General features: G+C 48.0%; 1 protein-coding gene and 2 pseudogenes across 3 annotated transcripts in view; 1 reads left to right on the top strand and 2 right to left on the bottom strand.

The window, feature by feature from the left end:
* ASB18 (ankyrin repeat and SOCS box containing 18) overlaps window positions 1-26,484 on the bottom strand; it is a 73,451-nt gene that overhangs the window by 3,543 nt on the left and 43,424 nt on the right. For all 3 annotated transcript variants that reach the window (XM_010364394.2, XM_030917013.1, XM_030917012.1), the window contains one exon: window positions 18,757-19,261. In XM_010364394.2, the coding sequence (XP_010362696.1) occupies window positions 18,757-19,261 (505 nt within the window). The remainder of the gene's footprint in view (window positions 1-18,756; window positions 19,262-26,484) is intronic.
* LOC104663269 overlaps window positions 1-26,484 on the top strand; it is a 60,649-nt pseudogene that overhangs the window by 31,480 nt on the left and 2,685 nt on the right.
* On the bottom strand, window positions 14,261-14,435 carry LOC115893395 (annotated as a pseudogene).

Here is a 26,484-nt window from a genome sequence, read left to right as displayed (position 1 = left end):
CATGTCATATACAGTGTTTAAATTCACAGATTTCTCTTAAATGCCATTATATGAACAACATAATTTGTTGGTTTGAATAATCATTCTAGTTAAGGCCGACATAGTGAGCCTGGTTGCTGTGATGTATTTTTAGATGTCCTTTTTTGTTTCATGTGACTTATTTGTGGTGGGAACTGGGTTATTTGTAGCGTTTCTCACTGTGTGGCTTTTGCTGATTACATTCCTGTGGGGTTTGCGGACATGCTGCTCTTCCTCTGTTTTCTGTAAATTAGTAGTTGGATTTAGAAGCTGGACCAGATTCAGTTGCTGGGTGCAGTGGCTCGCGCCTGTAATACCAGCAGTTTGGGAGGCTGAGGCAGGCGGATCACCTGACATCGGGGGTTGAAGACCAGCCTGACCAACATGGAGAAACCCCGTCTCTACTTAAAATACAAACATTAGCCAGATCTGGTGGCACATGCCTGTAATTCCAGCTACACGGGAGGCTGAGGCAGGAGAATCACTTGAACCCGGGAGGCGGAGGTTGCAGTGAGCCGAGATTGTGCCACTGCACTCCAGCCTGGGCAACAAGAGTGAAACTCAGTCTCAAAAAAAAAAAAAAAAAAAAAAAAAGAGGCTGGACCAAATTCAGATTAGATTTCGGAGAGGTGCAGGGCAATTTCGTAGCTCTCTCTTTTTGAGGTCTAAGATTTGCCAAGTGTTGTATAATTTGTTCTTTCTACTTCTTGGTTGAGAAACCTGAAGTTATGCAACTTTGCTAAGACCAGCTGCCATATATCTGCAACAATGACTTGAACCACTACCGGGGCCTGCCCTGCATCATGTCTGCTGGGGTTCTATGGACACAGAGTCAAACAGAAGAAAGTATTGAAGTCACTCATCCTGGCTGCTCACTTCATAGCTTGGTTCCCTTCTCCACAGCTCCAGACCTAAAACCCCTTTAAAATACAAATATTGGCCAGGCGCGGTGGCTCAAGCCTGTAATCCCAGCACTTTGGGAGGCCGAGACGGGCGGATCGCGAGGTCAGGAGATCGAGACCATCCTGGCTAACACAGTGAAACCCGTCTCTACTAAAAACTACAAAAAACTAGCCGGGCGAGGTGGCTGGCGCCTGTAGTCCCAGCTACTCGGGAGGCTGAAGCAGGAGAATGGCGTAAACCCGGGAGGCGGAGCTTGCAGTGAGCTGAGATCCGGCCACTGCACTCCAGCCTGGGCGACAGAGGGAGACTCCGTCTCAAAAAAAAAAAAAAAAAAAAAAATACAAATATGACAAACCAAAAAAAAAAAAAAAATTCATATTCCTCAGAGATAACTACTATTAACATTTTGTGTAAGCTAATGTTTTGTGTGTTTACACAGAAAATTAATATATATGACAACAATGGGTGAATGCTTTGCATATGATTTTGAAATCTGATTTTTTTCCATGCAGAATAGATTGTGAATCTATTTACAATCAATTACTCTTTTTGTTTGTTTGTTTTGGATGGAGTCTTGCTCTGTCACCCAGGCTGGAGTGCAGTGGTGTGATCTTGACTTACTGCAACCTCTGCCTCCCAGTTCAAGCTATTCTCCTGCCTCGGCCTCCCAACTGGCTGGGACTACAAGCAGGTGCCACCACACCCGGCTGATTTTTGAATTTTTATTAGAGACAGGGTTTCACCATGTTGGCTAGGCTGGTCTCCAACTCCTGACCTCGTGATCCGCCCACCTCAGCCTCCCAAAGTGCTGGGATTACAGGCGTGAGCCACCGCGCCCGCCCCAATATGGACTATTTACTTTTGTTTTGTTTGTTTGACCATTTGTTTTTCTTCCTTTGTGAATTGCTCAATTATGTCTTTTGCTCATTTTTCTATTGGTGTGTTCACTTCTTCACTGATTTGTAAGTACATTTTATTTATTAGGGTTATTTTCAGGTAGACAATACTTTTGTCTATGATGATTTTTTTCCTCCTCAATATTAATATTTCTCTTATTACACTGGCTAGAGCTTTTCAGTTCAATACTAAATAACAACATTAATAGCATGCATAATTATCTTATTCCTAACTTTAATAGGATTGTCTCTAATGTTTCACCATAAATATAACCTTGAATATTAGTTTCAAATAGATACTCTGTTCTAAGTGAAGAAAATATCTTTCTATTCCTAGGTTACTACAAAGTTTAAGATGTAATTTCATGTTTTGCCTTTTTCTAACCAAGTTGATAGAAAAAGATTTTCCAGGCCGGACGTGGTGGCTCATGCCTGTAATCCCAGCACTTTGAGAGGCTGAGGTAAGTGGATCACCTGAGGTCAGGAGTTCAAGACCAGCCTGACCAACATGATGAAACCCCTTCTCTACTAAAAATACAAACATTAGCCAGGCATGGGGGTGCACGTTTGTAATCCCAGCTACTTGGGAGGCTAAGGCAGGAGAACTGCTTGAACCCTGGAGGTAGAGGTTGCAGTGAGCTGAGATCATGCCACTGCACTCCAGTCTGGGTGACAGAGTGAGACTCTGCCTCAAAAAAAAAAAAAAAAGAAAAAGATTTTCCAATACTGACCCATTTTTGCCTTCATAAAACAGGCCCTATTTGGCTATTCTTCTATATTTAATGCACATATTATATATAAAAAATATAATTATGATATCACTATATATCAGAGAGAGATATATGTGCTATTATGTATACTAGATCAGGCTAGATCTTCACTATAATATCTATGAATAAGCCCCCTTTTCTCACTTGAAATAGTATAGTATATATAATACAGTGCCAGACTCAATTTACTAAGATTTTTAAATCTCTTTTAATAAATAAACTTGGTTTATAGTTTTATTTTTTGAGCTATTTTTGTCAGGTTTTAACATCATGTTATGTTAACTTAGTAAAACTATCTGAGAAAATTTATTTATTTTTTAATACTTGGGAAGATTTTAAAAAGCAGACCATTATTGGAATTAGGAAGGCACAGTAGATCTTGCATTTGACATTGTCTATGCCTGGCATTTAGTTGCAGGTCATAATTTGATATTTTTCATTTCTTTCATGTTTACTGGCACATTTTATTTTGATTTCTTCTTGAGTCCATTTTGTTAATCTGTATTTTCCTGGAAAATAATCTTCATTTTAAAGAAATTTAGCATTGCATAGGTACCAGTCAAGGTCCAATAGAAAAGAGATGGAGAGGCCGGGCGCAGTGGCTCACTCCTGTAATTCCAGCACTTTGGGAGGCCGAGGTGGGTGGATCACCTGAGGTCAGGAGTTTGAGACTAGCCTGGCCAACATAGTGAAGCCCTGTCTCTACTAAAAATACAACAAAATTAGCTGGGCATAGTGGTGCACATCTGTAGTCCCAGCTACTCGGGAGGCTGAGGCAGGATAATTGCTTGAACCCAGGAGGCAGAGAGGTTGCAGTGAGCTGAGATCCTGCCACTGCACTCCAGCCTGGGTGACAGAGCAAGACTCCGTCTAAAAAAAAAAAAAAAAAAAAAAAAAAAAGAGAGACGGCGAGTTCGATATGGGATCATTCCAGAAGTGTTTATTGATACAGGAACTATTTAACCAGACGTGGGTACAAGGAAACTGACAAGGGTCAGGGTGGTAATGTGGGGTTGGTGGCAGAGGTATTACCATCCTGCGCTGAAGGGCCAGTCAGGTGAGCTGTCTTAGCAGAAGCAGCAATCCTTGCTTGGGGATACACAGCTAGCCTGAGGCAAAGAGCCAGCCCAGAGAATGCATGTTCTGCCCTCACTCTCCTTTCCTCCCTCCTGCTGCCAGGACACCCCACTGGCTAAACCCAGCTGGAAGGCAGAGGGCCGAGAGCTGTAGAATGAGGTCCATACAGATCCATAAAGGTGGAAGGAAGAGATCTTCACTGTATCAATGAATAAGCACCTTTTCTCATTTGAAATTCACTGTAATTGTGTTTTCAATGTTTTCCTGTTTAGTTTTGCTGGAGGTTTTTCCATTTTGCACCTTTTTTCAAGAAATCAGCTATGGGATTTTCTTGATCAGTTATCTTTTAAAATATTCTAACCCCTTAATTTTTGCCTTTATCATAATTAATTCCTTTCTCCTATCTCCTTAGGTAGGTTTTGTTTCTCTTTCATGCTCCTTGGATTGACTGCGCAGTCATTTTCATAACTTTTTTTCTAGAGTCATAATAAAAGCAACTTTTAAAATGGTATAAATTTCCCTTTGAATGTTGGTAGGGTCATAGCCAAGAGTTTTGAGGCAGTGTCTCCTTCCTTCCTTCCTTCCTTCCTTCCTTCCTTCCTTCCTTCCTTCCTTCCTTCCTTCCTTCCTTCCTTCTTTCTTTCCCTCCCTTCCCCTCCCTCCCTCCCTCCTTCCTTCCTTCCTTCCTTCCTTCTTTCCCTCCCTTCCCCTCCCTCCCTCCCCCTCCCTCCTTCCTTCCTTCCTTCTTTCCCTCCCTTCCCCTCCCTCCCTCCCTCCCTCCCTCCCTCCCTCCCTCCCTCCCTCCCTCCCTCCCTCCCTCCTCCTTCCTTCCTTCCTTCCTTCCTTCCTTCCTTCCTTCCTTCCTTCCTTCCTTCCTTCCTTCCTTCCTTCCTTATTTTGAGACAGGGTCTTGCTCTGTCACCTATGCTGCAGTGCAATGGTGTGATCATGGCTCACTACAGCCTTGAGCTCCTGGACTCAAGCAATCCTCCCACCTCAGCCTCCTGAGTAGCTGGGACTACAGGCGCATGCCACTATGCCAGGCTAATTTTTAAAAATTTTTTTGTAGAGACAAGGTCTCACTATGTTGCCCAGGCTGGGCTCAAGTGATCTTCCCACTGTAGCCTCCCAAAGTGCCAGGATTATAGCTGTGAGCCACTACACCCAGCTCATCTTTCTTAATAGTCTGCAATTAAATAACTGTTGAGGCAGTAGTTATTTGGGAGTGTGCTATGACATTTTCAAATGGTTATGTTATTGTTTAAAATTAACAGACTTTTTACTATTAGTGTTCTGGTATATTGCAATATGGCTGTAGACAGTGTCTGTTTCGGCATTAGCAGAAGTCGCATTTCATTTCTTTCAAAATATGTTTGTCACATTTATAGTTTGGGGCTACTGCACTTCATTTTTTTTTTCTTGGCTCACTTGGTCTGTGATGGACAGATATGAATTAAGAATCACCTAAATTATTTTTCAGTCAATTTCTCTATTGTAACACAATCTTCTTTGGCACATAAAGTTTATAATGGTTATCTTTTCACCATGGACTATATCCTTGGTCAATATCAAATGCATATTTTTTCCCCTCTCATTTTGTGTATTTCCCTGGAATTCTATTTGCATATTGACATAAAAATACATTTTTTTTGGTTTGTTTTTGCCAGAATTATCTCTCTCTGCTCATTCTTTTTTTTTTTTTTTTTTTTTTTTTGAGATGGAGTCTCATTCTTTTGCTCAGGCTTGAGTGCAGTGGTGCGATCTCAGCTCACTGCCAGCTCCGCCTCCTGGGTTCATGCCATTCTCCTGCCTCAGCCTCCCAAGTAGCAGGGACTGCAGGCGCCCACCACCACACCCAGATAATTTTTTGTATTTTTAGTAGAGACAGGGTTTCACTGTGTTAGCCAGGATGGTCTCGATCTCCTGACCTCGTAATCCACCCGCCTTGGCCTCCCAAAGTGCTGGGATTACAGGTGTGAGCCACCGTGCCTGGGCCTCTGCTCATTCTTTAATTTTTTTTTGAAACAGAGTCTCGCTCTGTCACCCCGGCTGGCATGCAATGGCGAGATCTTGGCTCAGGGCAACCTCCGTCTCCTGGGTTCAAGCGATTCTCCCGCCTCAGCCTCCTGAGTAGTTGGGATTACAGGGACCCACCATCATGCCTGGCTAATTTTTGTATTTTTGTAGAGACGGGGTTTCACCATGTTGGCCAGGCTGGTCTTGAACTCCTGACCTCAGGTGATCCACCCGCCTCAGCCTCCCAAAGCGCTGGGATGACAGGCGTGCGCCACCACACCTGGCCTCATTTTTAAATTTTAACCTTTTGTTTCAGTTTGTTTGAAATGTGTTTGCGAGTCTGTGTTGATAAAAAGGTAGTTTAAGCGATTTTCATTTATTGTTATAAATCAAGTGTTTGGTCTCACTCCAGTCTCACTTTATTCTTTTTGTTTTTTTCTGCTTCTTGTTTCCTTTGTTTTCTGGTTCTGTTGCACAGGTATGTATTTTCTTTGGATTCATCTTCCATATTTTGGAAGTATGCACTGTCTTTAAAATGCTATTAGTTACCTTTAAAATAAAAAAATATCAACCTAGGCCTGGTGCAGTGGCTCACACCTGTAGTCCCAACACTTTGGGAGGCCAAGGCGGGCGGATCACAAGGTCAAGAGATGGAGACCATCCTGGCCAACATGGTGAAACCCTGTCTCTACTAAAAATACAAAAATTAGCTGGGTGTGGTGGCACGCACCTGTAGTACCAGCTACTCAGGAGGCTGAGGCAGGAGAATTGCTTGAACCTGGGAGGCAGAGGTTGCAGTGAGCTGAGATCATGCCACTGCACTCCAGCCTGGGTGACAGAGTGAGACTCTGTCTAAGAAAAAAAAAAAAAAAATCTCTCTCTCTCTCTCTCTGGATATTCCATCACCCTATCTCTCACATTTCTCTCTTAACCAGTTCTTCTCCCTTCCTTCCTTTTTTTTTTTTTTTTTTTTTTTTTTGAGACGGAGTCTCACTCTGTCACCCAGGCTGGAGTGCAGTGGCCAGATCTCAGCTCACTGCAAGCTCTGCCTCCCGGGTTTACGCCATTCTCCTGCCTCAGCCTCCCGAGTAGCTGGGACTACAGGCGCCCTCCACCTCGCCCGGCTAGTTTTTTGTATTTTTTAGTAGAGAGGTGGTTTCACCGTGTTAGCCAGGATGGTCTTGATCTCCTGACCTCGTGATCCACCCGTCTCGGCCTCCCAAAGTGCTGGGATTACAGGCTTGAGCCACTGCGCCCGGCCTCCCTTCCTTTCTTAATAATACTGGAGTTTGGGTTCAGTTTGTGATTATTACATGATCATATTTTATATTGCGTATCTCCTTCAGTAACCATTTTGATATTTGCATTTAGTTTTACAACTCGCTTCCCAATTATTTGTCACGATTCTAGCTTGGTTGTATGCTCACCACCTGTACTTTAAGTCATCCCTTCTGTAGATATTTGCCGAGCTCCTACTAGAAGACAGGGATTGTGTTTTGTCTGCGTGTTATGATGGCCAGCTCCACCTTCACAGAGCTTTATGGTCCCAAACATAACAACAACAATGCAGGTGCTGTGGTCATATGAGGGGGAGTTCAGGGGAAGATTTCTGGATGAAGTGACATCCAAGTTGAGACCTGGCCGTGGAGCAGGAGTTAGTGGGGGGGAAAAAAGGCATGGAGAGTTCTGGGGACAAGAGTGTTCTAGGCAGAGAAAACATGTTACGCCAGGTTTGGGAGGTGAGAAGGAGCAAATAATGTCAGCTGGGGAATTAGTGTGACATGGGGAGTGCTGGGCAGTGAAACAGGAGAGCAAAGCAGGGAAGACCATGGAGTCCATTATCTGCCTGAGAAGGAGGCTGACACAGGGAGCACTTGCCGGGTACGAGTGGAGGAGCGGCCGGGTCTGATTTTAATTTTAGAGATATCACCAAGTCTGGGTGTGGTGGCTCAGGCCTGTAATCCCAGCACTGTGGGAAGCCAAGGCAGGCAGATTACTTGAGTCCAGGAGTTTGAGACCAGTCTTGGCAACATGGAGAAATCCTATTTCTACAAAAAATATAAAAAATTAGCTGGTCCTGATGGTGTGCACCTGTAGTCCCAGCTACCCAGGAGGCTGAGGTGGGAGGATTGCTTGAGCCTAGCAGGTCGAGGCTGCAGTGAGCTATGATTGTACTGCTGCACTCCAGCCTGGGCAACAGAGTGAGGCCCTGTCTCAAAAACCAACCCAACCCAACCAACCAACCAACCACCAACCAACCGACCGACCGACCGACCGACCGACCGACCAACCAACCAACCAAGAAAATATCACCAAGGCTGAATCTGGGGAAGAGTTTAGAGGAGACAGAGAGCCCAGTGAAGAAGACGTGTCCATCTAGGGGAGAAATGGTGGTGACCTCACCTTGGGTGGTGGCAGTCAGGAGGGTAGGAGATTTTGAGAGATATTTAAGGGGAAGGGTGGGGAGAATCTGGGGATTGATTTCCCCATTCCTGAGCTCTTCTTTAGTGTTATCTCTTTGTCAGCTGCAGTACGTCCACCTCAACGGGCCATTAGCCCCAGCCACTCTCCCATACTGTCCTTACCAAGGGCACCAATGCTGCTCTTGGCCCAGGCTCTGCCTTGCCAGTGGTCCATACTCTGCCTCACTTTACTTGCTGTGTCAGCCATGCCTGACATGTCGATGATGTCTCCTATGTCAATGCAGCCTTCACTTGGCTTCGAGGAAGGTGTGCTCTCATTCTTTCCACCTCGCTGGTCGCCCCTCTTCAGTTTCCTTAGCTGCTGTCTCATCTCCATCCTTCAGATATTGGACTGTCTCTGCATTCAGGCCTGTTCCTTTTTTCCATTTACTCTCACTTGCTGGTGATCTTGTCTAGTTTCCTGGCTTTAAATACCATCCCTTTTCACTGACCCTCAAAGGTATATCTCCAGGTTGGCCAAATCTCTCCCTCTCAAATTTGCGCTTGAATACCCAGCTGCTTACATTGTAGCTCCACCTGACTGTATCTCACACTCAACATACCAAAAACTGAACTCCCTGGTTCACCAGGTCCCAAACTGCTGTGCTACCCATAACCTGCCCCATTCCCAGTTGACAGCAAACTCATTCTTGCAGTCTCTGGGGCTGGAATCAGAGTCATCCATTGCCCCTATTTCTCCTATACTCCACATCCAATCTGTTAAAAAAATCCTGTTGGCTCTACCTCCAAAATATATCCAGGGTCAGATTGCCTTCCTTGTTCACACCACCATCATCCCTCATGTGAACCACAGCAACACCCTCCTAACTCATCTTTCCATGTCTGTTGTCCTTGTTCTCAAGTATCTGCTTAACATGGTGCTGAGGGGAAGATCTTTACAAAATATTGTTGGATTACGTCACTCCTCTACTTAAATCCCTCCAATGGCCAAAGTCATTACAATGTCCTATAGACCTCACACAACCTGTGCCCTCTCCCCTACCCCCCCAATCTCATCTCCTACTCCCATCCCACTAGCTCCTTCCACCTCCGGCCACACTGGTCCCCTGTGGTTCTGTGCGCAGGACCGGCCCACTCCAGCCTTAGGCTACAGATGGCTGGTCCTCTGCTGGACTGCTCTTCCCCAGACATCCGCACAGTGGGTCCCTCACGTCTCTCAAGTCTTTGTTCAGCAGTCACTGACCCTAACTGCCCAACTGAAAATTACAACTGCCTTCCACCCTTTTAATTTCTCTATAGTCCTTATCACCTTTTTGGTCTGCTGATCATGCTCAGTGTTTAATGCCTGTCTTCCCCATTAGAATGTAAGCTCCACATAGCAGGAATACTTCTTTCCCTTATCAGTTCACTCACTTATCCCATGTGCCTAGTATGTTGCTGGGACATGACTGGTGCTCAGTAAATACTTGCTGATAAATAATTGAAGTATTTTTTCTTTTTCAGAAAATGCATTAGAAAGGCATGTTTTATGAACGCTTGATATCTAAAAGTGTCTTTTGTCATCAAAATGAAACTATCTTCACTGAGTCTAAAATTCTAGTGTCCAAACTTTTCCTTTCAAAATCTATAGATGATATTTCATTGTCCTATGTTACTATTACAGTAGAAATATCTGACTCCAGCCTGGTTTCTCTTCCTTTATGAATGGCCTGTTTTCTACTTAAATACTTTGCCAGATTTTTCCATGTCTTTTTAGAACATTTAAGTTAGAACATATATAGGTATGTGCCTCCCGTCACTGATTTGCAGAGAACACCCTTTTGATTGCCAACCAAAAGTTAAGACTTTCAGTGCAGCTAAGTTTTCTTCTATTATATCTTTGGTTATTATTTCTGATCCATTTGTCCTAGGCTCTTCTGCAGTAACATCACTTATCTGTGGGTTGGCTCTCTACTCTATCCTTTATTACCATCACTTTCTCTTTTAGTTTCTCTCTCTTTTTTTCTTTTCTTCACTTAAGAAGAGTTTTTAACATTAGTCTTTCATTATAGTGAACATTGAGGTTGACTTTCCAACAATTCAGATGATGAGTTTAATCCAATCATGGTAATCCGATCTCCTTTGCCAGTTATTGGTTCAGAGAAGGGCAGGTTTAAGCCAACTGATGACACTTCCTCAGGGTTTCTAGAAAAAAGGAACAACTGGATATGAACAAGGAAATGGGCCCATTGTTGCTGGAAGCCATCTTGTGGCCATGAGGGAGCCATTCTGAGGACAAAGCTGACTCACTGAGGATGGCAGAGCAGAGAGTTGGAAAGCACCAGGTTCTTTGAGGACATCATCCAGACACTGAAACAACCAATTCTGAAGCCTGCTACTTCTGCACTTACTGATATGTGAGATAAAAAGATACATTTCCTTCTTTAAACCTGTTTGAATTGGGTTTTCTGCTACTTGTGATTTAAACCACCTGGACACCTGTATCAGAGTCCAATCAGGCAAAGGAAACCAATCCAGGTATTTCAACCAGAAACAACTTTACACATGGAATTGATTATATAGGTAATCAAACTGCTGAGATTCCAACAAGGAGAAGGTGAAGTAGCCCAGAGATTAGCAAAATAGAAAGCTGTCATTACTCTTAGAGTTGGTGGGACAGTGGGATGAGGTAGCCTAATCAGAGTCCAGAGAGCAGGGCCATCTGCTGGAACCAAGTTGAGTCAGGGGCTACCCACTGGGGACTGGGGCCATGAAGGGAGGGGCTTCTGGTGGGTGTTGGTGTCACAGAGAAGATGCAGGTGCTGCTGGCGAAGCTACACAAGACAGAGACAGAAGAGGAGAACTACCCTGGCTTCTTTCTTCCTCCATACTCCAGTTTCCCATGGTGTCTCCCATTGGCTGAGTCCAACTAGAAGCCAGCTGATGGGGGCTCTGAGGGCAGTTTGAGGGGGCTTTCCCTTGCGCCCTGTCCGCCAGGATGCAGAGCAGGACCCAGGAACAGCAGGAAAAAGGGTCTGAGAGCACAAGGGTCAATGGCCCAGCACCCATGGATTTGATTCTTTATGAATCAACTCTGCCTTTTCCTTCTTTAGTGTATAATTCAATCTGTGCTGTTAGTTTCTTGGTATACTATCTCCTCCATCTTCCTTTTCATGTCACTCTATTGAGTTTTCATCCTAACTAGTACTGTTTCGATGGATCCCAGAGGCTATGTCTTCTTGTACTCCATAGAGGATGGCATATACTTTCTGAGATTTTCTTGGATCTCCTTTCTGTTTTCTGGATGCTGTTCTATTTTTCTTTGTTTGTCCTCTTTTCCCCCATGAATCCATTCCTTTTTCTCCTTATTAGTCTTTGATTAAGGAGAGAACCAGAGGCAAATTTTGCCAACATGCAGGGGAAGTCTGTGGTCCTGCTCTGTGCCTACCCGGGAGACTGTGGAGGGACAGCGTGCAGGGAGGGGGACGAGGGCCTGATCCAGCCCTGTTCCCAGTTGGACGGTTAGCTTGGTGGACTTGAACTTTGGCCTGGAGGCTTCCTCCTGCTACCCTCTTCCTGCAGTTGGCAGGTTGCCCTGAAACCGGGATTCCTGCGATTTTCACCTCTGCACTTTACTCTGGCTTCACAGGCGTCCCCCACTGCCTGGCTGACCTTTTTTTTTTTTTTTTGGTAATGTCTGCCTGACAGCCTGGAAACTTACGGCCGTGCAGCAGAAGGACATTGGGTCTGGGTCTTCCTAGACTCAGACATGAGGTTGCCTTGTTGTTGCTGTGGATTTCCTCTCTCTCTCTCCCTTTCTTTCTTCCTTCCTCTAATCTGTGCCTTCAAAGCTATTTTTTAGAGGACAGGAGCTGCTCTTTCTAGACTGGGCATCATACTGACATTGTAAGAGCTATTATCAGTGGTCCCCTCCCCACGCCCAATTATTTTTGTTCTCATCCATTACTGTCACTGAGTCAGGCTTAGCAAGCTTTAGGGAAAGAGAGAGACGGAGCATGAACACAGACATGGAGAGACCAAGCCGCAGAGGGAATGCCTGGCAGGTGGCCTGGGGCCGGCACAGTCTTCCCAGTCCATCTCACCAGCCCTGTCCCTCTCTGCGCCCCACACATGTTGGTATTTCCGGCTATCGTGAGCCCCACTAACATGCCATTTCCTTGTGCACGGCAATCTCTGATTTCAATTATCCCCTTCTGTGTTGGGAAAAAATCACGCCATTAAGAAGGACTCACGCTGGACCCCTCGGGATGGAGTCTGCTGCTATTTATCTGGTACCCTAGGCGATGCTTAGGTCTTGCTCATCGCAACCCTCCAGCAACCCTCCCACTGGCCCTGTCACTTCTCTGCAAAATGTTAAATGGCTCCCAGGGACCGCAGGTAACCCAGACATGCCCCACCCTGGGAAGAGCTGTCCTCCCTTAGAGCAAAAGCACCGCCTCCTCCCACCCCTCCCCCACCGGGTCACAGACTGTGACAGAGTCCTATTGCCTGTCTCTGGGAATTCATTTTCTGTCTCTCCTCTGTTCCACCTCTCTGGGGCTCCCTGCCCCTCCCCGTCCTCTGCATCATGCCCCCTCATGTTTGCCAGGCAGCTGGCTGCCTTCATTATTTTTACGCCAACACAGTTTAAAAATCTCCGCTGCCTCCTTGCTGTCTGCGGAGAGGCGGCTGCCACATTACTCTGACATGCTGATGTCATTAGTATCCACGCGCACTCTCTTCAGCTAATGAGGCGGCAGAAAGAAAATTAAGGGGGAAAATCACACAGGCACATTGCTTTATATGTAGATGGAGAAATAAAACAAGAGCAAGAAAAACACAGGCGCCCCACTTATGATCTCTCCTCCCTCCTCCCGCTGGGGACTGGGTGCACTGGGCTCTGGGAAAATGGGAGGGGAAGCCCTGCTTTTTGACTACTGCTACCTCAGAAATCTCCCACTAAAAATCCTGTGGAATCGGGATAAGCGCAGTCTCTACCTGATTCTGTAATTAGGTAAAAAGAAAACATGAAAACTTTAGGCCTCCATTTGCAGTATGGTTAGTGCTCAGAAGCTGAGACAAGACCAGAGATTTGCAGATGTTTCTAGAATCTGTTTTTTTTTTTTTTTTTTTTTTTTTTTTTTACAAGACAAGGTCTTGCTCTGTCATCCAGGCTGGAGTGTAGTGTCGTGATCATGGCCCACTGCAGCTTCCACCTCCTGAGTTTACGTAATCCTCCTGCCTCAGCCTCCTAAGTAACTGGGACTACAGGTGCATGCCACCATGCCCAGGTAATTTATTTTTAATTTTTTGTAGAGATGGGGTCTCACTATGTTGTCTAGGCTGGTCTCAAACTCCTGGGCTCAGGTTATCCTTGTGGCTCCCAAAGTGCTGGGATTATAGGCATGAGCCACTGCCTCTGGCCTAGAGTCTGTTATTCTTGCATCAACCTCCATCCCCCATGCAAGCTATGTGAATCCTTCACCTGGACTGCCACCACCCCCTACCTTGTGTGTTCTCTACGTTGAGCTTAGAAATTCCAAAATACTGATTTGATGATGTAATCTCCTTCCTTGAAAATTATGTAATCAACTCCTAATATTCCCAAGTCAGAGGCCCAGGCCCTTAAGGCCCCACTTGGCTGCCTAGTCTCAACTGGTGCCCCTAGCTGTTTCCTCTCCAGCGACTGGGTCATTTTTCCAACTGCACAGGACAACCGTGCCTGTCCTGCTCCAGGACATTTGCTCAGGACGTTTGTCTAGAATGTTTGTCCCCTGCTTCACACAGCTGAGCCTTCAGCCTTCAGATCTCGGCTCACTCATCACACACTTGAGGGAGCCTTGGACCCTGCCCCCCCAGCCAGGTGAAACCCCTGTTCTGTGCTTTGCAGCACTTCTCACCACAGCAACTTCACCTTGGCTGATCCACGTGACAAGCAGCCTCACCAGGGTGGGAAATACGTATGCTCCTGCTCCTCCCCGTGACTCCAGTACCAAGCACCCAAGTTCCCCCAAATGTCTGTGGAATGAATACATAAGTACTAAAGGGATGCCCGTGGGAAGCACAGCCAATGCCTACATGACTTAGGGGAAATTGTTCATTACTGGTGTTGTCCCTGCACGTCCCCGACTGGTGGACAAGTTTGAGTCTGAAGTATTATTAGGATTTCATTTTTACACAGGGGAAAGTGGAAATGCAGTCCCTCTCAACCACAAATCATGCAGTTTCTGCATCTATGAGTTTCTCGTATCTGGGAAAACCGTGCGGGTCATCAGACCTGGAATGCAATCCAGAAGTCTCACCCTGAGAAAACCACCTTTGAGATCGTGGCATCTCCTCTGCCAGGTGGGAGCCTGAACTCTTTACAGCCACCTGCAGGTGCGTTTCCCCGGGCTGCTGCTGGCCTCTGCACCACAGGAAACAGAAGGGCCTTTGGGAAATAGCACAAAATAGGAGACAGGGTAGGAGTGGCTAGAGTGTGCTGGCTACGCATGCTGACTGCGAATGAAAAGTGTTCATGGACGGGCATCAGGTGACATCCAGGGACAAATAAGGCTGGCCATGTAAACTGAACGGTCAATCAAGGAGGTTCCCAAATGAACACCTGTGAAGGAGGCAGGGGAGGGCAGGGGTGTGAGCCCTGGCTGGGTGCTGCTACCATCAGCTCTGTGTCCCATCTTGGAGCGGGGCTGGACTTACACCTTCCCACACTCTTGGATGCTCCATCATTTTCTGGGGTCGAGCCAGAAATATGCTCTTCAAAGAGGTGAGAAGAGCAAAGTAGTGCTTCCTTGGGAAAAGATCCCATGGAACTTCATGACTGTTTCACAAATTCGTCTTCCAGGTAAGGAGAGGCTGAAGGAAAGAGGCCCCTGAGCACAGCCTTTTATCTAGACCAAGCATCCAGCCCACAGAGTCACCTGTGGCAGGTGCCAAACAAATTCAGGTCCACATCTGTGTGTGCTTCTCTGCCTTCCTGCCTGCTGTCTGACAGGCCCAGCCCCAGCCCGTCCTGACACCTTCCAGAATCCAAACCTGCCAGAATCCACAGCCTGCCCCCTGTGCCTGCCCTCGACGCCCTGTCCCTGCCCCCAGTGTTAACTAGCGGTCAGCCGGGCAGAAAGGCCTGGCACTGTCAACATGTGGGCTTCCGAAGCCATGACACTGCTTTGATTCTCAGTGCAGAGCACTGCGCCGGCTCGGAAGGATGCCCTGTGTCCGCCTGCCGCGGCAATGGTGCCTTTGTCTGGGCATGGGGAGCTGTGATTTATGTCATAAGCTCGCTGTGAAACCTTTTGCCTCAGTAATTCTGTGCTCCATGGGTGTCTCCTTACATCTATTCACAGTACGGCTGCTGCCCACGGACGGCGTGCCCTGTGACAGTGCTGGTGGCTCTGCGCTCGCCTCGCCATGGCGCCCGTGTGGTGCCTGCCCAGCATCTTTGTGGCCGGCTGCCGCGTCTGTTGGGTCTGTTGCTTTGATGTCGCACATGATTAGATGCCGTCCCTGGAGGAGCGATTGCAGGGAGACTGGGTGGAGGAAGAGGCTGCCTCTAGCTTTCCAGAGTGTTTTGCTTCGGTTGTGGGGACAAGGCTAGAACATTACAGGCACTGCTGCCTTTGCTTAGGGGATTCTCAGCATGGTGAATGTGTCCCCATCTGCCACCCACTCCTGGCCAGGTGTAGGGGTACCCACTGGAGGTTTGGGGGAATCCCCGTGCAAAGAGGTGGAATCCTTATTTACAAAGATTTAGTGCAGGCCATAAGCCTGGAGTGGCTGGAATCCCTTCATTCATTCAGCAAACACTGATGGAAGGTCTGCACTTGCAGGCGCTATGTTCAGGGAGGCAGTGGTGGGCAATGCTTTTTGGTGAAAGCCTCAAGGTATTAAGATTTCTCCAGAACAAACTGTCCCCCCAATCTAAACCTACCCCCAACCTGAATGGAGGATGAGTTGTATCACTGACTACCCCATTCCTGTGTGGCTGACATAGTATTGGTGATCCCATCCCAGAACAGGGCCCCTGAACACCCGGAGAGGAGGCACTGTGCTTTGTCCTATATCTCTAGTCAAGGCAGGGTAATTCCTACAGCCTTGGGAACAGAGTCCAGGGGTCAGAGGTCCTGTTCCAAGAAATGGTGCCTGTGGGGCTGCCCCTAGGACTTGAAAGCCTGGTCAGAGATCACTCACATTGAAATAACTTCAAGCTAACAAAGGATTACTTGTAGTCACCACTGAAATATACTGACTCCTTTCTTTTTCTTTAAAATAAATTGCCCCATTCTGTCCTGGAGAAATAAGTCAGAAAAAAAAACTGCCCCAGATATTTTACCCTTGTGGCCCATCCTGTAAAGTTTGTTTTCTCTTTTCATTCCTTTTTTTTGGAGACAGGGTCTTGCTCTATCACCCAGGCTGGAGTGCAGTGTTGCTATCACAGCTCACTGCAGCCTCCACATCCTGGATTTAGGTAATACTCCTGCCTCAGCCTCTTGAGTAGCTGGGACTACAGGCGCATGCCAACAGGCCCAGCTAATTTTTGAAAAAAATTTTTTGTAGAGATAGGGTCTTGCTATGTTGCCCAGGCTGGTCTTGAACTCCTGGACTCAAGTGGTCCTCTTGCCTCAGCCTCCCAAAGTGCTGGGATTACAGGTGTGAGTCGCCATGCCTGGCCTCTTTTCATTCTTTATGCAGTTTCATATGACAAGGGTTGAAGTGTGTGTTGGTTTAATGCAGACGTAACGTGCATGGGAAGGGCAGTGGGTGAGTCTTGTTTCCATGTTATAAGTTGATGAACTAAGCCTGCTAATGATGGGAAACATTAAAATTTAAATAATAAAAATAAAAGGTAGCTGTCACAGAACATAAAAATGCTAGCATTTCTTCCCTTTCAGGAGTCCACCATATTGAAATCACTGCCTTAGTGGACCACCACAAGACAATTACCCATAGAGGGGGTGAGATAGCATCCGGAAAGTGCCATCCTGTTTCTCAAGTAAGGAAACACTAGGGGAGTTGTCTTGGGGGATTTTCTAACTTTTCCTAGATAGAGTCTTTACTCTGAACGCACCTATAATGGAAAGTTAGCATTTGAGAGAAATGTGTGAATCTCACTTCTTGATGGTTCAGACCACTGAGAACACTGTCCTTTTGCACATTAGCTTTTCAGCTATTTGTTCAAAACTAATCAAGCCAAAATATGTCTTATGCCTATGAGTGATGAGTCTTGGTTGATGGAGATAATTTTTTTTTTTTTTTTTGAGACGGAGTCTCGCTCTGTCGCCCCGGCTGGAGTGCAGTGGCCGGATCTCGGCTCACTGCAAGCTCCGCCTCCCGGGTTCAGGCCATTCTCCTGCCTCAGCCTCCCGAGTAGCTGGGACTACAGGCGCCCGCCACCTCGCCCGGCTAGCTTTTTGTATTTTTTTAGTAGAGACGGGGTTTCACTGTGTTAGCCAGGCCCGGAGATAATTTTTAAATTAAAAATACCCGGGTTTTACATCTAATGGAATGACCCCTTCAATGAAGTCGTTTGGGGAGGACAACCTCTTACTCCAACCAATATTTTGGAAACATTTTCAGTCTTTTGGGTATTGTCTGAGGTGAGAAATCTTTATTCTTTATCATTATTATTTCTTTTTTCTTTCTTTCTTTCTTTTTTTTTTTTTTTTTGATACGGAGTCTTGCTCTGTCGCCCAGGCTGGAGTGCAGTGGCGCAATCTCGGCTCACTGCAAGCTCCGCCTCCCGGGTTCACGCCATTCTCCTGCCTCAGCCTCCTGAGTAGCTGGGACTACAGGCGCCCGCCACCTCGCCTGGCTAGTTTTTTGTATTCTTTATTAGAGACGGGGTTTCACTGTGTTAGCTAGGACGGTCTTGATCTCCTGACCTCGTAATCCGCCCGCCTCGGCCTCCCAAAGTGCTGGGATTACAGGTGTGAGCCACAGCGCCCGGCCTATCATTATTATTATTATTATTTCAGGGTAGATCTGACGGGTGGAACAAGGATGAGTTGTTCAGAGTCAAGTCTGCAGCAAGGGTGAGCCAGAATGGGGGTGAGGTCCCAACACTGCAATGACCTGGGCAGGGCACTTTACCTGGCCGAACCCCAGGTAGAGGGAGAATATCACCTGCCTCTCGTGTTTCACTGCAATGTGGTGAGGACCGAATGAGAGAAGTCTGCAAATGTACGAAGCGCTCTCATTAACAAGGTGGATGATCAGATTGGGTAATTTCGTTTCAGATCAAATGCCAGATGCGGCAAGAGACTGATTTTCATCGTTCTGAAAATTATACCTAAAGACGAGCTGCCAAAATATTTTGAGCTCTGACTGCATCATCGAAATAAGTGCCTGGCGTCCGTCCCCAGGTGACTACTTTGAAAGGATGCATTCTTGACATGCAACCCCTTAATTCCCCAGTGGCTCCAATCAGAAGGCTTCTAGGTTCCCGCTCCTCAAAATGGGGTCCCAGGACCAGCAGTCTCGGCCACACCCGGGAGCTTGTTAGCAATGCAGGCTCTCCCACCCCAGACCCACTGAGCAGATTCTGCATTTTCACAAGTCCCCAGGGGTGCCTGGGCCATTACAGTTTGAGAGCACCGCATGCAACCCAGCTCCCAGGCCGGTCACTAAGTGGCAAAACTCCAGGGCACGTGCCAGCCCGGCCGGATCTTGCCTTACCTTGGGGAAGGCGTCGGGCCACACAGTGGGCGAGCCGTGGTTGAGCAGCGCCTGCACCGTGCGCTGCGGTGCAGCCTGGAGCGCGCAGGCTGCGGTCTGCAGCACGCGGGCCAGCGGCGAGGCCCCGCCATAGTCGAGCGCGCCCGCGTCGGCGCCGTGCCGCAGCAGGAGGCGCGCCAGGCTGTGGCTCGCGTGGCCGCAGGCCTTGTGCAGTGGGCTGCGCTCGTCCTCGTCGCGCGCGTCCGCCTCCGCCCCGTGCCGCAGCAGCAGCGCGCACAGGCGCAGGCAGCGCCCGTGCTCGTCGGGTCTCCGCGCCGCCCCGCAGGCCGCGCTTAGGGCCGTCTCCCCGCAGCCGTTCCTCGTGTCCACGTACGCCCCGCGGTCCAGGTAGAGGCGCGCGTGCTCGTCCAGGCCGCGCTGCGCCGCCACGTGCAGCGGCGTGTCCCGGCCCTTGCCGCCCACGCGCTGCAGCGAGGCCCCGTGCTCCAGCAGCGCCTGTGCGCACCTGTAGGAGGCCAGGGCCCATCACTTGGGCGCCCCGCAGGACGCCCGCACCCTTCCACCCCCGGCCTGCTGCTCCAAAATATCAAGTGATCCCTGAATGAAAAGACATGCTCCGTTCTCCCATACAAGGCGTCGGAAATTCAAACTAAGCTGGAAAAAACAACAACAAAAACAACAACAACAACAACAAAAAAGAGCGAGATTATGGCAACACCAGTTCCCGAGTGGTGGAAATAGCCAAGGACATGTCATAAGAATCCACGTGCAGAGTTACAATTTATAAGGACATTTTAACTTCTTGGAGCTTTCTGGGAGGGTGATGTGGTTCAAATGACAGTGCTCCACGCACTGGTTACCTGGGCTGTTTGTCACACCCGGAGGTTAAGCGTTTGGCCGTCACAGTTCTAGGGAGAGGCCCTTGGGGGTCAGATTCTTTCTCGGCCCCCATCTAGCCCTTCTGGAAACCGCTCAGCTTTGTGAGGGTGTGAGGCAAGCCTTGCCTTGCACCAGGAAGGGACTTTCCCCATCCCTCAGGACACTGACTCAGCCTGGCACCGCTCTGTCCTCTGACAGTCCGGGGAGCATTAGGTGGGAAGCACAACCGTGCCCTGTTGTGAGCCTACCTGTGCTTCTTGAAGAGACTGGATATTGGCTGCACCCGAATTCCCCAGTGGTCTCTAGGAGCTTCTAGACCCCTATGGGAGCCTGTGGTCTCCCCCAGAGATGAGTGTCTTTCTTCTGCTGCCTCCAGGAGCATGACTCTCCTCTACTCCAGGCACCAACGCTTCCTCAGAGCCTCTCCCATCCCCTGGGGGCACGCTAAACAGCTCAGCCTGGGCTCAGATGCCTAGTGAGAAGTGTGCTCCAGCCTGGAAGCGGGAAGACACTCATACAGACCCTCCTCCCTCCGCTGGTCCTTGTCCTTCACGGACACTGAAAAACACAAGTCCACCCCCAACTTCAGCCACCTGCTCCCACAGTCACTTGCCATCGATAAGGCCGCTCCCGCCTTGGAAGTCTGCAAACATGCCAACTTCAGACTACAGCCCCAGCTCCCCAACGCCTGTTGGTCCTACTTGCCATCTTTGCTCTATAGAGACCGAAGCCCTGGACTTCTTCTTTTTTTTTTTTTTGAAGTGGAGTCTCGCTCTGTCGCCAGGACTAGAGTGCAGTGGCCAGATCTCAGCTCACTGCAAGCTCCGCCTCCTGGGTTCACGCCATTCTCCTGCCTCAGCCTCCCGAGTAGCTGGGACTACAGGCGTCCGCCACCTCGCCCGGCTAGTTTTTGTATTTTTAGTAGAGACGGGGTTTCACTGTGTTAGCCAGGATGGTCTCGATCTCCTGACCTCGTGATCCGCCCGTCTCGGCCTCCCAAAGTGCTGAGATTACAGGCTTGAGCCACCGCGCCCGGCCCGGCCCTGGACTTCTTGTTTCTCTCTACCCTTCCTGGCTTCAGTTCCTTTCCTGGGCAGCACTGTGGTCACCTCTTCATCTACAACCTCAGTTCCCTTGAATGGAGGGGACCATGGCCATCCCCTACTCAAATGGCCGAATCTTCAAGCCAGCGTCCATTCTTCACCCCCCTCCTTTTCTCTGCCGGTCTGCTGAGCCCTGTTGGAGGACGTAGCATTCATGGAGCTGGACTTAGTCTCAGCTGGGCCTCAGTTAACTGATACCTTTCAGTGTTAAGGCCGCCTCCTCATGCCTTGCTCTTCACTAGCCACTCCTAGTGTTGACCTTGGTCCTGGAGCTTCTGCCCTCTTTCCGCCTTCCTCCCTCTTAGCTGTCTGCACTGGCTTCATTCAAGGTGCAGCTCCCAGGAACTCCCTCACCTGCCTGCCTTCTGCAAACACATCTGTTTCAACACTGATTAGAATCTGTTTTGACAACTGCTGTTGCCTCCCTCTTCCTCATGCCTAAAGAAGGCACTCCCTCTCGATCATCTTGACCCAGAGTTAGTCCTCTTTGGCCTCTTTGGGGTCTTGCTCTAGATGACTTGCTCCTTGCCATTTTCATGCCCTTCTATTTCCCTGCCCCATTTCAACTGGTCACTGAGCCGTGCTGGGTCCATCTCATCACCTGAACTGCTTCCCCCCTCCACTCCCACTGTCACTGTCCTTTGTTGAGGCCACATGGTTTCTCTGAATCCTTATGAGTCTCTTTATTTGCCCCTTGCTGCAATCTAGCAAGCTGCATACTATCTGGAAGGAACCTTTCCAGTGCGAAGCAAATATGTGCCTGCCGACAACCCCACCACTCCCTCTGCCTGCTGGGCGAAGCCCACACTGCTCTCCTCAAGACCCAGGACACATCATGATCCAGCTCCTGGGGGCCTCACCGTGTTCACCTCCTGAGGTGCCGCCTCTCCGTGCTTCAATTCTACCTGACCAGGTATGGTGCTGAGTGCATACGCTGCCGTGCCATGCCCCCATGCCCTCTGCTTGCTTCTTCCAGATTGCCCCGCTGCACGCGATGGCCCACACAGTCCCATCTTTCCTTCCTTTTAGAAGCCTTCCTGTGCCACCAGGTAGAGGAAGAGGGGTCACACCTCTGTATTGTCACATGCCTTGCACTATGTGCCCAGGCACCACATTGGTCACCCCATATTTCAAATATTTGTTGGGCCAGGCACGATGGCTCATGCCTGTAATCCCAGCACTTTGGGAGGCTGAGGTGAGTGGATCACCTGAGGTCAGGAGTTTGATACCAGCCTGGCCAACATGGTGAAAACCCATCTCTACTAAAAACACAAAATTAGCTGGGCGTAGTGGTGGATGCCTGTAATCCCAGTTACTCGGGAGGCTGAGGCAGGAGAATCACTTAAACCCGGGAGGTGGAGGTTGGAGTGAGCCAAGATTGTGCCCCTAAACTCCAACCTGGGGACGACAGAGCGAGAATCTATCCAAAAAAAAAAAAAAAAAAAAAAAAAGAAAAGAAAAAAATAGCACCTTGAACTCCTTGGGTGTAGAAATGGAGGCTTTGTTTATCTCTGATTCCCAGTGCCTACCACACTATTGGTATTCCCTAAAAGCGTGTTGAACAAACACATTCCATTAATTAACACCTTTCAGCTTTTCTTTGCCGCTGCTTTTCTACTATATTTACCTAACTGGAGCTCTGAACAAGATCATCCACTGAGGGTTTCCCGGCTGCCCTTAAATCCATTTATATTTTTACCTAGAGGCTCTCAATATTTTAAATTCTCCCTTTGGACTGTCTCATTTCTACATCAGCAGTGTCTTGAGAAGTGGTCTTGAGTGAAAGATCTTTACAAACAAGTACAGTTTGATGTGGAGTCCTTTGGGACCAGGATTGGCTAAGGGAGGATGCAAATTTTACAGTAGAGTGCTTTACTTTGCTTCCTACTTGCTTCTCTGGGAGGAGTTTTGAACAGTGCAGCAGGAGGTTAGAAATCAAGGGTTCCATCTCGTTTTGCCACTGAGCCTGTGAGCACTTGCAAACAATTACAAAACATTTTCTTCTTTTTAAAGAAAAAAATTTTTTAAGCAGCTCAACGTCTCTAAAGAAGTCCACAGGGAAATGCGCCCAGTCCCCTTTTCCACGTGCACAGCCTGTAGCTGGCTAATGGCCAGGCTTTTCCACATGCACAGCCTAGCTGGCTAATGGCCAGGCTGCTATTTGCAACACAGATACCTTTCAGAGGAATGAGGACGCTGGCCCACCCTCTGGAGGGCTGCAGATGCCCTTTTCGTTTTTAATGAAGAGCTTCTAATTGGCTAAACCTTGGCACTTTTTTAGAGTGGGCAATGGTTTAAGTTGCAGAACCACAAGCATGGGGAAGAAACAACACAAGAAATTGACTGGGGCATGTCTCTGCTTGCACACAGTGGCAGTCATTAAAAGTGAAGGTGTGAGAGCCTATTTAATGGCATGAAAATATATTTGCAGTGGATATGTGAACAGATCAGGTTACAAAATAGCACCACTGTACAGTCCCATTTTGACAAAGCATAAATATATCTATGAGTATATGAAGAATACCAGAAATTGGCCGGGCGCTGTGGCTCACGCCTGTAATCCCAGCACTTTGGGAGGCCAGGGCAGGCGGATCACGAGGTCGGGAGATCGAGACCATCCTCGCTAACACAGTGAAACCCCAGCTTTACCAAAAATACAAAAACTTAGCTGGGAGTTGTGGCAGGCGCCTGTAGTCCCAGCTGCTTGGGAGGCTGAGGCAGGAGAATAGTGTGAACCTGGGAGGCGGAGCTTGCAGTGAGCTGAGATTGCACAACTGCACTCCAGCCTGGGTGACAGAGTGAGATTCCATCTCAAAAAAAAAGAATACCAGAAATTTTTCATTTCAGTTTTTAATTGATTTTAATTTTAATTTTTTAAGAGACAGGATCTTGCTCTATCATCTCGCCTCGAGTGCAGTGGCATGATCACGGCTCACTGCAGCCTTGAACTTCTGGGCTCCAGCAGTCCTCCTGCCTCAGTCTCCCAAGTAGCTGAGACTATAGCCAAGTGCCCCCATGCTCAGCTGAATTTTTTTTTTGTTTTATTTTTGTATTGACGGGGTCTTGCTATGTTTCCCAGGCTGCTCCGAAGCTCCTGAGCTTAAGTGATCTTCCTGCCTTGGCCTCTCAAAGTGTTGAGATTATAGGCATGAGCCATTGTGCCCTGCCAAAAAACCTAGAAATTTAGAGGGCAATGTGTGTTTATCGCTGGATGGTGGGCATAGTGGGAGCTTCTGTTTCCTTTTTGCCTGCATGTATTTTTCAAGTTTTCCAAAATAAGTCAAGGTGCAGTTTGATACAAGAACCATAACAGGGGTTATTAATAACAAAACCCTCCCTACCTGCTCCAGCAACAGCTCATGGATTCTAAGAATATCCCTTTGGCTTTCCAGGTTCCCAGAATACGCTTGAAATTTCCATTGATCTGTTTAGGTATAGGCAACATTTTGGAACGTATGTATGGCAATGCCCATGAGAAGGTGAGGAGAGGAGAGGGCTGGGCTGGCTGGGAGCTACTCAGTGATAACAGACCTGACCCCAGGACCCAGGCCCATCCTTGAAACACTATCATTTCAATCCCTCCTATCAGTGTCACCAGTGGAAGAAATGGCCCAGTGGGGAAAGCATAGTTTGTCATTTCATTGCCTTCTCTGTGTCAATGTCACCAGTGGAAGAAGAAATAGCTCAGTAGGGAAAGCATCCCTGAAGCTTTGCAGGCCTATGTGTGGGACCCAGCCTTGGCTGAGCCTTTTACTCCAAGGCAAGATTTTGTGAGTGGGTTTCCTGCTATCCTGATAGGCAAAAGTCAGAAAGGCCTGGGGTCAGGGTAGAACAGTCACTGTTGGGATCTAAGGGTAGAATTCCCATCTGAGGATGTCAGAACAACTTTGTCTTTATCTTGCAAAGATTAAGGAGACATCATGTTGTCTCAGCAGCTTCTGATATGAAGCACCTTGGACAAACACATTCATCTCTGGGTCCCTCATCTTTGTCTTTGATAATGACTACAATGACAGGCTGTTACAGGGGCCTAGGATTGACAGCAGAAAGAAAAAGTAACTTAAGCCCAAAGGCAGGAGTTAATAGAGATGAACCCATCAGGGACTGCTGGATCAATGTCATTCCAATTCATGTCTACAGGATGGGGGGATGTGGGACTTTGGCCACTCCCTGCACACCCTCCTGTCCACCCTCTAGCACCTTCCCAAAGCACTGGCTTTTTCTAGTCCCCTCCCAGGGCACAAGGCCTGAAGGCCTCAGCCTGGGCTCTCCCACTGTTTGCTCCTTCCTTTACCCAACTGTCTCACCCACCTGCTCCCACCTGTCTCACATGCATGCCAAACCTCCATGCTCCCTGCACGCTCTGCCCAGATGCCTCTTCTCAGCCAGAGCCTGTCCAGGCTTCCATTCTCTCGTCTCGTCTGCCTCCTGATCACCCTCTTTATTTAAAGCCCTGGAAATGCTGCTTCTCTGCCTCCTGGTTCTGAACTGAAAGGTCTTTTGGATTCCCCAGTACTTGGTCTTTTTTTTTTTTTTTTTTTAACAACTATTTATCTTTAGTCCCTGCAACGACTTTGCATTGTAGGTAGAATTTACAGTTGGGGAAACTGAGGCTTAAAATGCCAGTGACATGCATAAGGCCATGTGGCCAGGAAGTGGCAAAGCAGAGGTCTCATTGCTTCATGTGGCTTCCCAACTGTCAGTCACACACCCCTCCACTGCCCCTTCCAACTGGTTTTATTTGTTAAGCACCTTCTCTGAGGCAGGTTCTGTTCTAGGCATTTTCCACAAGTTATCACTGACCTTTTCATTCGTTCAGTAAGCAGAGAACGTGTGCCATGCTCCTTTCGAGGCAAGGAGAAGTGTTTCTTCTTTTATCACTCCACAAGAATTCCTGGACAGACTCACCGACAGGACACTGAAGGTAGGGCAAGGCGACCCAGGGACCGCATTCTATGGGATGGCACAGTAACTAGTTCTCACCCAGTCCTCCCAGCTACTGGCATGGTAGATGACGTCTTCCCTCATTTTTGGCGAGGAGTTCGTCTTTGAGGTTTAAGCAGTGGTCTCAAGGGCAGGGCCTGGCAGAGGATGGTAGCCTTGCAGTCAGTGTGTTCTGTTTGGGATATGAACTCCAGCCCCCAGCTATCCAGTGGTGAATATAAGGACTCCACAGCCACCAAAAGATGATGCTGACTGAGCAATGCAACAACAACAACAACAGCAACAAACAACTGATAAAAATAAGGCTGCATTCAAGACTCAAACGTCACCTCTTTTGTGTGTGTGGGGGGAAAAGGACATTGCTTCTGAACATTTGGTTGGAAATGTTAAATATCTGATTTGGTTTGGTTGTGTCCCCACCCAAATCTCATCTTGAATTATGCTCCCATAATTCCCATGTGTTGTGGGAAGGACCCGGTGGGAGCTAACTGAATCATGGGGGCGGTTTCCTTCATACTGTTCTCTGGGTAGTGAGTAAGTCTCACAAGAGCTGGTGGTTTGATAAGGGGAATCCCCTTTTGCTTGGCTCTCATTCTGTCTCTTGCTGCTGCCATGTGAGACGTGCCTTTCACCTTCCACCTCCCCAGCCACATGGAACAGTAAGTCCAATAAACCTCTTTCTTTTGTAAATTGCCCAGTCTCAGGTATGTCTTTATCAGCAGCATGAAAACGGACTAATACAGCATCTGTCTCTGGAAGTCGCCGGAGTCTTTGGGCAATCCTGAGCTCCTTCTCCTGTTCT

Source organism: Rhinopithecus roxellana, chromosome 14 (genome assembly GCF_007565055.1).
Source record: "Rhinopithecus roxellana isolate Shanxi Qingling chromosome 14, ASM756505v1, whole genome shotgun sequence".
Taxonomy (NCBI): Eukaryota; Metazoa; Chordata; class Mammalia; order Primates; family Cercopithecidae; genus Rhinopithecus; species Rhinopithecus roxellana.
Note: the sequence above shows the minus strand (reverse complement) of the source record. Positions and strands in the feature narration are given on the sequence as shown.